A 12789-nucleotide genomic window follows, 5' to 3' on the forward strand; every position below is an offset into this window, starting at 1 on the left:
TACACACACATTTACTCATTTAGCAACAGACCAATAAATAGCCTCTATGACCAAATAATCTCCTTTAAGTTCAACCTACAAGAACATATATAAAATGTGGTCACCCTAACATTTGGCTATATATCAGAAATGACATTATAGTATGATATAATATGATATGATATTACTACATAGTCGCCTATTCAATAGGTACCAACCATACCTTAAATTAGAGTGCTACCAATATATTAGCATTATTAATAATAATCATAATATTGACATATTGTATAACATACAATTATAACAATAATTATATTGTTACAAAACAACACTACAACAAATATTCTTATTTTGTTTTAGAAACAAATTTATACCTAGGTGGCAACTTCAGTCATTTATACGTTTATGTCATTTCAGACATATCATAAACCTTTGAACTTTCTTTGAAAATAATGGTAAAAAAGTACTCCGTCTGTTCAAGCTTCAAAATCAATCAATTTAGGAAGGTATATCCACTTAAATAAAAACATAAAAACAATCAAACAAACAAACATATATAAATATTTTTTTATAATAATATATTTCTATTTAATATTTCTTTTGTCCAAATGTTTTACATGTAAATATTTTTTGTGCATAAATTACTGCATATTCAAGTAATGATATATAATTAATATATAAATGATTAATATATAAATAATATATTAATATATAAAAGCTTTTTACAGTGTATCAAAGACGGTCATTCACACCTTCAGTTAGCTGTATCCAATTTTTTGCCCGGTTTTGCAACAGTGTGCAACTGTTTCAGTTTGATTAAAGAAACCAGCCAAGCCGTATAAATGAATAAGCTGAATTACCTACAAAAACCTCTTCATTTCATCACACCTGAAACTTTGAAATTAGCTCAATGATTATTCTCACTTTAGGTGGACCTGTAAGTGGTACAACTTTCCCTGAGCTCATTTAAAAGTTTCAGATGTGATAATTTGAGGACACCGTTCGGCCTGACCCTCTTTCTGTAGTGTAATAACAGAGATTTCAGATTTGGAGAGCAGCTCTCACCCTGATGAGCACAGCTTCTCACTTGTGAACCAGTCATGAATGTCGCCTCCGGCTCCCAGCTTTGTCAGGAATGCCTGGAAGAGAGAAAACATGCCTCAGCTGATACCACAACACACTTGGAGGGGTTTACAGAAGGTACTAAGTGCTGCTTTGCATTTTAATTGTCGCAGTCTTGGTCAAATTAGGTTGCTGCAACTGTTTGACGGTCTGTTTGCAGTAAAGCTCTACTGGCACTGACCTTAAATTCAACAAATTAAACGGTGTAAACGAAGTAGCAGAAACGACTGGCCCAAAACAAAGACAGCGGGGTGAGCCCTCAGCCTTGGCCCGTACAGAAGTACAGTCTGGTACCTCCACAATCAACTGTGGCAACAAGAGCTACCTGTAGGTCCCGTGAAGACATTTTAGCATTACTGGAGACTTCTTTACCCATCTTGAGGTCTGCTCTTGGGCTGACCTTGCTAGGCCGGCCTGACCTGGCCATGTTGGCAGTTGTTTTGGGCGGTGTCTATTGCACTGCCACTATGGCCTGATGGTCATGAGTTCGAATCCCTAATACTCCAACAAGAGCAGGACAAACTCTTTTTTAACACCCTAGATTTCTGAAGAAACCATGAACGAGCAGGTGTCCCAATACTTTTGTCCAAATCTTTTACCATGGAAATATTTTTTACTGCATGAATTCCTGTATATTTAATTCATATGTAATGATGTATTTGAACAGTATAGCTAACTGAATGCAATTACAGCCATTACATTTCCAAGGATTCAACTTTTATCATGCTAAATAGGGAGTGCGAGTTGTCAGACGGCAGGAAGTCTGAGGTGTCAGAAGGGCTGCGGTGAAACTTTTCTGAACCTGAATGCCCCAAAACTCAGTCAGCACCCCTTATTCCCACCCCATGACTGATCCAGAGACACCGCCACTCCAAAATGAAGCCCTAAAGCATCTCTTTACTGATGGGATGACTGTCATAAAGCACGTTCACACAAGTTGGAGATGTCTCCAAACCTGGTGTCTGGAGAACTACAGTATCTCCGTGCAGAATTGATCAGCAACTTCTGACACAGCTAACAAGGTGTTCCGGTGTTCCTGAAGACCCTGATTAGCTGGAGGACTTTAGAACGGCATAAATACTTTTCAACAACTGTCAGTTTGCAGCCGCTACGGTGCCAAAGACAGGCTCCCACAGAGTCAGTCGATCAGTGAGTTCTATCTTCTGACCTGATTCTACTGGCAACCCTGAGGGCCAGCTAGAACGACACCACATCAGGTTTTATTCGGCATGAAATCACACTGGAGTGTGAGATTTCTTCCCCTTCTGTATCAAAATGGATGATGCTGGGGCTTATCTTCTGGACTATTAGGGTTAGAGCTGAACTGCAGAAGGATAACCCTCCCGAAGTAGCTTAAGGCGTTTATCTGCTGTAGTAGATCTGAATCTGCAGAGGCAGTGTACCAAGATCTACAGAGGTTTATCTGTACTGGTCCATCTGGATCTGCAGAGGTTTATCTCTACTGGTCCATCTGGATCTGCAGAGGTTTATCTCTACTGGTCCATCTGGATCTGCAGAGGTTTATCTGTACTGGTCCATCTGGATCTGCAGAGGTTTATCTGTACTGGTCCGCCTGGATCTGCAGAGGTTTATCTGTACTGGTCCATCTGGATCTGCAAAGGTTTATCTGTACTGGTCCGCCTGGATCTGCAGAGGTCTATCTGTTCTGGTCCATCTGGATCTGCAGAGGTTTATCTGTTCTGGTCCGCCTGGATCTACAGAGGTTTAACTGTACCGGTCCGCCTGGATCTACAGAGGTTTAACTGTACCGGTCCGCCTGGATCTACAGAGGTTTATCTTTACTCGTCCATCTGGAACCACAGAGGTTTATCCTACTGGTCCGTCTGGATCTACAGAGGTTTGTCTGTACCGGTCCGTCTGGATCTACAGAGGTTTATCTGTACCGGTCCGTCTGGATCTGCAGAAGTTTATTTTTACTGGTCTGCCTGGATCTACAGAGGTTTATCCTACTGGTCCGTCTGGATCTACAGAGGTTTGTCTGTACCGGTCCGTCTGGATCTACAGAGGTTTATCTGTACCGGTCCGTCTGGATCTGCAGAAGTTTATTTTTACTGGTCTGCCTGGATCTACAGAGGTTTATCTGTACTGGTCCGTCTGGATCTGCAGAGGTTTAGCTGTACCGGTCCGCCTGGATCTACAGAGGTTTATCTGTACTGGTCCGTCTGGATCTACAGATCTTTATCTGTACCGGTCCGCCTGGATCTACAGAGGTTTAGCTGTACCGGTCCGCCTGGATCTACAGAGGTTTAGCTGTACCGGTCCGCCTGGATCTACAGAGGTTTAGCTGTACCGGTCCGCCTGGATATAGAGAGGTTTGTCTGTACCGGTCTGTCTGGATCTACAGATCTTTATCTGTACTGGTCCGTCTGGATCTACAGATCTTTATCTGTACCGGTCCGTCTGGATCTACAGAGGTTTAGCTGTACCGGTCCGCCTGGATCTACAGAGGTTTAGCTGTACCGGTCCGCCTGGATATAGAGAGGTTTGTCTGTACTGGTCTATCTGGATCTGGAGGCTTATCTGCTCAAATATCTCAACAGTTGTAATTTTTCTACAGTACATCCGGATCTGAGAATGTAAAGATGAATATACACGGTTTTCTCTCCTCTGGATGGTCTGAATCTGCCGAGGGTTTATCCGCAGTATGTGCTCTGACCTCAATTCGACCCCTTCCTCTACCTGCAGCTGCTCCAGGTCCAGCTTCTGCTCCAACACCTCTTGGCCATATTTACCCTGCTTGGCTGCCAGGAAACTAAAAAAGCATCTCCATTTCATAAGCACTTCAGAAAACTGCACCTACGGAGAGGTGGAAAAAAGAAATGACAAGCTGTGACTAGGGCGCAGCGCTCGGGATGCTGCAGCAAAACTGTTCTCAGAACATCTGAACCCTTTCTGAACCTCATCCACATGCTTACTAGGAACTGCGGACGTCCCAGTGCAGTCATCTTAATGGCGGTGAAACCATCTTCAGAACTTCCACCTAAATGAAGACAGGACAAGACAACCGTATTCACCATTAGTGCTGGACACAGATGGAATTTGGCATCTGTGCAGTAAACACACACCAGCACATTAGTGAGCAAACACACACAGTGACAGTGAGCGGAGCGGTGGGCAGCCATTGAAGGGGTCTTCGCTCTCACAAAAATGTGGTTCTTTATGGAACCAGAAAAAAGTTTTTCTATGGTTTTGCTCAAAGAATCTAGTAGAAAGGCTTCTTCTCTGGACAACAGAGTCGGTTACTCCAACAAATACAGGATATACCCTTTTTATACCCTTGATTTTGTGAGAAACGGTGAATGAGCAGGTGTCCAAATACTTTTTTTTTTTTAAGGGTGGAGTTGATAACAATATTAGCACCATGTTACATCATTAAAAGAAGAACAGCTATTAATATGATAAAGAATTTGGATAAGAAGTCAGGTTAAAGCTAATAGCACTGTTCCCACCTGATGCTTTGATGCACTTCATGAAAGTCTCCATGTGCTGGTCACATCTGACCTCATCAGTGTAGAAATATGTGCTGGTCACATCATCCTGGTGATCGGCGAATTGCTGACTGGGCTTGAACTCCTTGTGACTATGAATCGCTCCTAAAGAAGCACAACAAACCTAAGCAATCTCTGCCTTCCAACTGCAACCTTAGATGGTAAAGTCACAGAAATACTTAAATTACTGTTCATACTCACCAGAACTCCCTTTTTCTGGCATCAACACGTCCGCTCTGATTAAGAAGGGGGGAAAAAAAGAGAGAGGGATGGCTGAAGTGATGCTCAGTTCAATTCAATTCTATACTTGAACAGCCAAACACAATGAGCTCCCAGGACAAGAAGTGGTGGTAGTAAGTTCAGGCTCCTGCAGATGGCGCTGAACAAGGACGGGGTTCGTAAATTGAGAAGAGGTGGTACAGTGCAGTGAGTGTCTGGTTGGATGTGTGGAAAATGGGCTGCAAAGCAGGTGCTAATGATTGGATAAAGGAGTGACTGCATTTGGGCATGGCCAAAGGCCCTAGTGTGAAGGAAGTAGCTGCAGGTGTATGGAAGCTTACGGTCATACGGGTCTACCAGCAGTGGCAGAAACCCCTACTACTGCACATTTTCCTTGGATTCACATATTTACTGACTCAACACAGACCAGCAAGGGCAGCAGATCAGACAGATATATTCTACCAATAAAACAGAAGAACAGGACTTTCCAGAGCACAAAAACATGAACCTCCTGGCACCATGCCTAATGCCAGGTGTGGGCTAGAGGGGTATAAAGCCCCCCCATTATTAAGCTGAGGAGCAGTGGAACTGTGCTTTCTTGACTGGTGATGGTGCTTCATCCAATACTTCTGGGATGAGTTGAGGAGTTGGAGATGATGAGGTGAGGTAGTGATCATCCTGACAACATTCTGACCTCACTAATGCTCTTGTCGACAAATGCAATCAAATCCTCACGGCAATGCTTCTCCAAAATCTAGTAGAAAACCTTCTTCCCTGGACAGTAGAGACACAGTTACTCCAACAAAAGCTGGATAAACTCTTTTTAATAGCCTTGATTTCAGAAGAAACAATAAATGAGCAGGTGTCCCAATACTTTTGTCCTTATTGTGTAGGTATGTAGAGCTTTAAACAGATACAGAATGTGGCGTTGGGCTGCAACTCTACAAAACACACAACACTATAACGACTATTAATACTACTAGTACTAAACAGAGCTGGGCAATATGACGATATTTTATCGTATTGTGCTAAATTTTGTTATTGTAATAATAATATGATTTCTAAGCGTATGGAGGAGACTGTTAGTGCTTATTAAACACTGATCAGCTGCAGGTTTCATTACTAACAGTGTAATTAGACTGGTTTAATTAGATGAAGAGCAGCAGATGTTGAGTGAAAATCACTGTACTCAGTACAGGAGAGGATCTGAACAGTAGTTTTTAAGAAACTGACGCTACTAATTTTTATGGGGTGATTACGTGTATAGTGATAAATATATTTAAACATTGTGATTTTGAAATTTTACCATATCTCCCAGCCCTAGGACTAAATACTATAGTATTTTTTACACTGTTCAGTCAGTCCTGCACCGGTGTATTGCATGCTGAGAGGGCCTTATATTAAGCTTTCTTTCTAGTATCATTGTAATATCAGATATTGTCAATATCTCGATAAGCCTTATTGTGACATCACAAAAGTAATAATAACAACAACTTCCCAGAACATCACAGAACTTTCTCTGATCAACACCAAGGAACCAAACTTGGCTTTGATGTTCATAATAGCCATTAAGCATTAACTCCAGTGGGGGGTTGCGGGGGCTTTGAACACATAATAGGTACTTCTAGCAATTTAAATCCTACTGCGCTAAACTCCGACTACTTCCAGTCCATTTGTATTCCACAGAGACGGACAGGCGACACCAGTGTTACACATATCCGAGCTAATGGGCTTCCAGCCAAACTCAAATGGATAATCCGAAGCCCATACTGCACTTTCACTTCCACTCACCGCTCACAGTTCTGACACGCTCCGAGGGTGAACGGTAACGTCGAAAATATTAAGAGCTCAGCTCTCGTAAGGCAGCCGCTAGCACACGGACCCCCGCGGTGCATGTTTTGACATCTTGTAAACTTGTGATATTGAGGAAATGGGATAGGAAGCCTGTTCATTAGCGGCCATGCTGGACTGGCTCATTACAGGCTCTGAGAGAAGGGCTAACGCCTCGGGGCTCTGGTGTTAAGCGCTGGGGAGTAGATAGTAGAAAACGTGTGAATGCAAGTTCAGCTACAGGCAGATTCGGGCACCAAGGCAATAACACTGGCTTAAATGTGTACACCAGGTTTTATCCGGTTTCTGGTGACCTGTGACCTAAATTTCACCCTTATTTTCCAGGGAAGGTATGTTTAAATAGCATAAGTGACTCAAAAATATAACTAGCATATTTAATATTGTTAACAATAATAATATCATCATCATCATGGATAAGCAGGAGCCTCCAATTGGCCAATTTTTTTTTTTTTACCCAATTTTCCTTGTTAGTGTAATGTAATGCTCCCGACACTGGGAGGGAAAGGACTGGGGTACCCAGCTCCGATGCATCAGCTAGCAGATGCCCATGTCCGCCTGAGGACATCTCCACTGAGGAGATGAGTAGCGAGGGAGAGACATCTACCTATCCAGACAGAAGAAGGCCAATTGTGCTCTCTCCAGCTCCGGCTGCTGATGGTATGCAGCATGATTGGCTAGATTCATTAACAAGATCACCTCTGATGCTGATTGGCAGTTTTCAGAAGCAATCAAACGTTTTACCATCAAGTTATCGCTCAGCAGTGGCACCAAAGATGCACAAGGGGGTGCTGCAGCTTATAGCGCACCCATTAAAAATGACTTGTATATAACTTAAAAAGCATTGAATTAAAATAAAAGTTGGAATTATAGATTGAAATGTTTGAATGTTGTATTTATTAAAAAATAACTTACAGATAAGTGTTTGGCAATTGCTCGGTTGCACCAGACCACTAGAGGCGCTAGTCTGCTGATAGTCTAGTCTGCTGTTAATGAATGCTGCGATGTGTTTATGGTCTATAAATCGACAGTAGTTGTCTAACCTGTTAAGAAAGAAGAAAGGAGCTTTGTAAACTTTGTAGTTTAGTCAATAGCATTTTAATATGCAATCACTTTCACATAAAAACCTTGTATCTCCATTTTTACTGTTTTTCACTTACTGACATAATTCCAAACTGGCAGTTGTTCTGTACATTGTGTCCTGATTTCGGGATGAATGGACCAAGGAATAGAACTGCTCCGAAATGACCTGGAATAAAATGTCTATAGAAAGTTAAGATGTTTTTTTCCTTCTCCTGTAAAGTTGCTATTTTGGAGATACGTTTTCGTGACAGTGACCATATGATCATCTTGACATCGTGATATCCTGGTAGATGAAATCACGGATGAAAGCACACTTGTCAGAAGTGCTGGGATGATGGATTTCATCATTTCTTGGTGTCGAGCGCCTGAGTAGCTTGATTGGCTAGATTAGCTTGTGCATGTCTTTAGCTACTGGCTGTAGTTGTGCCTGAAGTCAATGGGCTGATTTTTAGTGAGACTTGAGGCAGGCGTAAGTATATTTGGGGTCTAATGAACCAAGTCAGTTGATTCCTGGGCAGTATTTAATAACTCTGTAACCTGCAATACTGTGCAAAAGCTTTAGCACCTGTGAAATTTGATGAATTTGAAGAATGAAAAGCTGCTTATTAAGCTACTTAAGTGATTATCAGCTCAGTAAAACACTGATATTAGAATAAACACTAAAAATAACACTCCTACAGAAAGTGGTGGTGGTGGTTCTCCATCACTGTGTTCATCATTAGAACATCTCCAAAGTTCTCCTCATGAAGTCTAGTATTATAGTCTAGAGTTCTAATCAGATCAACACCTGGTTTGGTGGTAAATCAGGGCTTAATGATGGTAAACCAGGTGAACTGCTGCTGCTGCTGCTGCTGCTGATGGAGTTGAACACATCCTCCACTCTGTGCTGGCTGGACTGGGGGGCGTCCAGGAGAAACCTGGAGGAACCGAGCTCTGTTCTTCAGACTAGCTCACCGACAAGATCTCACCTACTTTCTTTCTTCAGAATGAGAAGCTCTTGTTTCTCCTTTTTACTGGATTTCTGTTCACCTGCATTTGTTCTGATGAGATCTGGAGCTTCTACAGTAAAAAATAATTCATGGGATTAGGTGTCTAAAACCTCTGCATAGTCCTGTATGTGTGGTGCTGGTGCTGCTGTTGGAGGTCATAGGTTATATTTAATCAGTGATCTAAAATGAATGATTTGCCTGGTAGACTGGACCTTTGTGGTCTGGTTTGGGGGGTTGATGTAATGCATTAATAGAGATGTTGAGTGGTGCCAATCAATGAACATTGTTGGTGGTGGGTTTGGAGTTTTCTGGATGCTGTGTGTGGGCCGGTGCTTGGTAACGTTAGTCTGCATCAGCTGGGAGCTGTGTCACATTGCGTTATACTGGATTCATGGACTTGAACTTGAATCCCATAAAGCCCATTACCAGTTTGCAGATGACCAGATTAACAACATAAGGATTAACTGACCTTTCCGTGCTAGTTCCAAGTTTACGAATTGCTACGTAACAAATGTCCAGCTAAAATGCTTCCGAGCTGGACTCTGTTGTTGTAGCAATTTAAAAGCAGGCAGGTGGGAAACGACAGCAAATTGGCCATGACCATGGTTTCTCACTGGAATTTTAATGGGATTTTGCCAGTGTTGTTTAAAGCCTGTTCAACCTGGTTACAGCTGCTACAGAAGAATGTGTGTTAGAACCAAGCGGCAGGGACTTTCTAAGAAACAGGCCCACATTCAAGGGTTAAACCACAATACACAGCATGTATTACATGCTTTTAGATTGGTCGCTGCGCTTCCTTTGGAGGCAGGCTGGAGGTAAGCAGCGGATTGGCCAAGCAAACTAATCAATGGCATAATCAATAGTTCTGCAGAGCGGTTGGGAAGGCGGTATGTTGCATTTGAAAACTTTGTAAGTGATGGGAACCTTCAGAGCGGATATGTCTAGACACTGCGACGACCCAGATCATATAGTAACAATAAGGGGGTGTTCATTACACAGCAGAAGAACAGTAAATGCGAGAAGTGAAGGGAACGGACTGATGGCAATAAACGAGCGCGGTCATGATTATTCAATTAAACTTGATTAAATAGTCATCGATTCAGTTTGACATTCTCAATAAGCCAGCAATGATTAGGTGGCAGGTTGCAGGATGGTGATGAGGCGTATTTGAAATGCTTCTGCTGATCTCTCTTACAGTAAGACACAGAGTCTGGGAAAGGCATTTAGTCATACACATTATGTACTGTAAATACTGTAAATAAAAGTAGGATACTTTACTACAACAAATGTTTTTTTGTTTTTTTCCTGACAAATGTAGGTAAAAGTAATTAAATAGCAAATCGCTTAGCAAACTTTAAATTGTACTACTACTATCTACTACTGTAGAATTACTGTACTTTGCTATGGAATTATCTTATAATAAATACTTGAAAGTGAAAGTACTTAAAAGACCCATATCTTTCATGTAGTTGCAATTTATTTTATTTTAGAAATTTCTGTGGCTTTATTTACAAAAATCACATGAAATAAATTTTTATTTTAGCCTACGGTCCACTTTTTAAGTTTTTTTTTTGTGTATTTACAAAAAAATATGAAAATGTTTTATATATAAATAAATAAATATAAATAATTGTGAGTGTTTGGGTATATATTGTTTGTTTGTTTGTTTTTGTAAATAAACTAATATATATATATATATATATATATATATATATATATATATATATATATACAGACATATAAAATAATAAATCGAAAATATAATTATAATATTATTATAATAAATTATATATAACTTGAGCATTTCATATGTTTTACAGTTTACAGTACAGTTTATTGACATTTGTGTGGGTTTATTTACCCAAAACATTTCTTTTTATTTATTTCTTTATTTATTTATTGTTCTTATTACTGGGCATTTAAGACTGGTATGTTTAAATGACCTCTGTTCTCACTGGCTGCATTACATTATGCCTGTGTTCAAGAAACAACCTTAAGCACTCCTTCTTTACATGATTTATGTGTTGGTGTTTTGTGACATCACTAAAACCATAAATCCAAAATATCTTATTTTTGCAATTTAATTAATTTAATCAAAATAAATACTAACTGTATGTGTATATACAGGACCAGGCACCTGACTGAACCCTTTTGTAACCTTTGGTACTGTATATGCTTTAATACTGTACACACACAGTATTATATTACACATGGCCTTTTCTGTACACACCAATCAGCCATAACATTAGGATCATTCCTAATATTGTACAGGTCCTGCCTTGGGCTGCCACAACAGATCGGACCTGGTGAGGCATGGACTCCCCAAGACCTCAGAAGGTGTCATGTGGTATCTGGTATCACAAAGACTAATGATAAGTCCTGTGAGCCATCAGTGAGCCTTAGGTGCCCATGACCCTGTCGCCAATTCTTGGAGGACTTTGAATAGGTGCTGACCACTGCGTACCAGGAACACCCCACAAGACCTGCCTGATGTGTTGGAGATGTTCTGATCCAGTCATCTATAGCCCATTTCTCCTGCTTCAAACACATCACCTTCAAGAACTGACTGTTCACTTGCTGCCTGACAGATGCCACTGTATATGAGTATAATCAATGGTCACTTCACCTATCAGTGCTGCTAATGTCATGCCTGATTAATCACTGATGTAAAAAGCTATATATAATATATGGAATTACTAATAATTAAATAATTAAATGGATTACTAATACTGAGCAGGCTCGGCTTAAGAAAGAAAGTATGCAAGGCAGAGTTGGAATGCGGCTTTCTGTCAGGATGACCAGCAGAAAGGCCTGCATATTGGATGCCAACTCAAACTATGATGCCACATCCTCCATTCTCTTTATATTGCACTCTTGGTAATGCTGAAAAGCTGAGCACTCACTTCTGCGTAACATTGTTACTGGGTCCGTCGGGGTGGACGGTAATGCAATACTGATAGAGGCAGAGACTCTAAAACACATACACATGATGAACATAAATTAGCTTTTATTAGCCAGTGGCCAGCCTGGGCCTTCTGCGGTCATAAAAAGCACTTCCAATAAACGCTCCATTCCAAGCCTCATGCTCAGTCAGGAGAGGGCGCGTGGTGATTCAGCGCCCTCCTCAGGACCGCTGGGGGCAACGCAGACAGAATGTAATTGATCTGTCCGGGCGTAACCTTAGAGGACACTTTTAAAAGTGACTTAGACGTCTGACAGCTGTGTCTAATGTGAAAGAAACGGCATAGGGAAAAAAAGGCAGATTTATTGGCGCTCCCTTTCTGTTTGCCCTCTTTTTCCTCATGATAAGTGCAAGTCCCTCTATTTCTCGCTCAGTGTATGTGTAGGCAGTGTGTTTCTATTATATTTCAAGCAGAAGACCTTTAAGGACTCTACTGCTTGCTCTCTTATTTGGAAAAGGTCAATAGCCACAATAAATAGGAGCAATTTCCTGGACCCAAATGTCACAATATTGACACAGCAGTGACATCAACCTGTCATAAGCCATGATATAATTGTGTTATCACACCAGAAGCAGAAGCTTTCCTAAGGGACTGAAAGCGGTGAGATGAGAGAGCAACTAAGGTAAAAAATGTCTACATAAGCTCAGGCTCTATGCAATATTCACCTCAATAGAAATTCAATACACAGAAGTGCTTTTTAACCCTTTAACCCCTTGAGGCCTGTTTCTGGGTTTTAACTAGAAGGTAATTACAGCATTAGGGGCAGTATGTAGCACTAGTACCTAAAAGAGCCTCTGCCGTTGCTACTCAAGCTGCTAACTGTGCTATGAAACGTTGGCGAAGCAGACAGGACAATCTTTCAAGAACTGCATAATGCTGAGTCATATTAGTGTAACATCCTGTAGTTTTACTTTACCGCCTCAGCCCACGTGCTTCCTTCACTTTCAGTGACGCTTCTGTATCGCCCAGCTTGTCAACAAGTGCATGTGAAACGCGTGTCCTTTCCTGTAACCTTAACGTATCTCTGGATTCTTAAAATCTGCCCCGGACTAGTTGCTGATCTGTCCAGAAGAAGTT

General features: G+C 41.2%; 1 protein-coding gene across 2 annotated transcripts in view; it reads right to left on the reverse strand.

Annotated features, from left to right (window-relative positions):
• prodhb (proline dehydrogenase (oxidase) 1b) overlaps positions 1–12789 on the reverse strand; it is a 36280-nt gene that overhangs the window by 15864 nt on the left and 7627 nt on the right. The window contains exons 3-7 of one of the 2 annotated variants that reach the window (XM_072664871.1): positions 4812–4846; positions 4572–4715; positions 4038–4102; positions 3802–3918; positions 1045–1118 (exon numbers count right to left, since the gene is read on the reverse strand). In XM_072664871.1, the coding sequence (XP_072520972.1) occupies positions 1045–1118; positions 3802–3918; positions 4038–4102; positions 4572–4715; positions 4812–4846 (435 nt within the window). Of the gene's footprint in view, positions 1–1044; positions 1119–3714; positions 3919–4037; positions 4103–4571; positions 4716–4811; positions 4847–12789 lie in introns of both variants that reach the window. The other variant, XM_072664870.1, reaches the window with a different exon arrangement.

This window comes from Salminus brasiliensis, chromosome 20, assembly GCF_030463535.1.
Source record: "Salminus brasiliensis chromosome 20, fSalBra1.hap2, whole genome shotgun sequence".
NCBI lineage: Eukaryota > Metazoa > Chordata > Actinopteri > Characiformes > Bryconidae > Salminus > Salminus brasiliensis.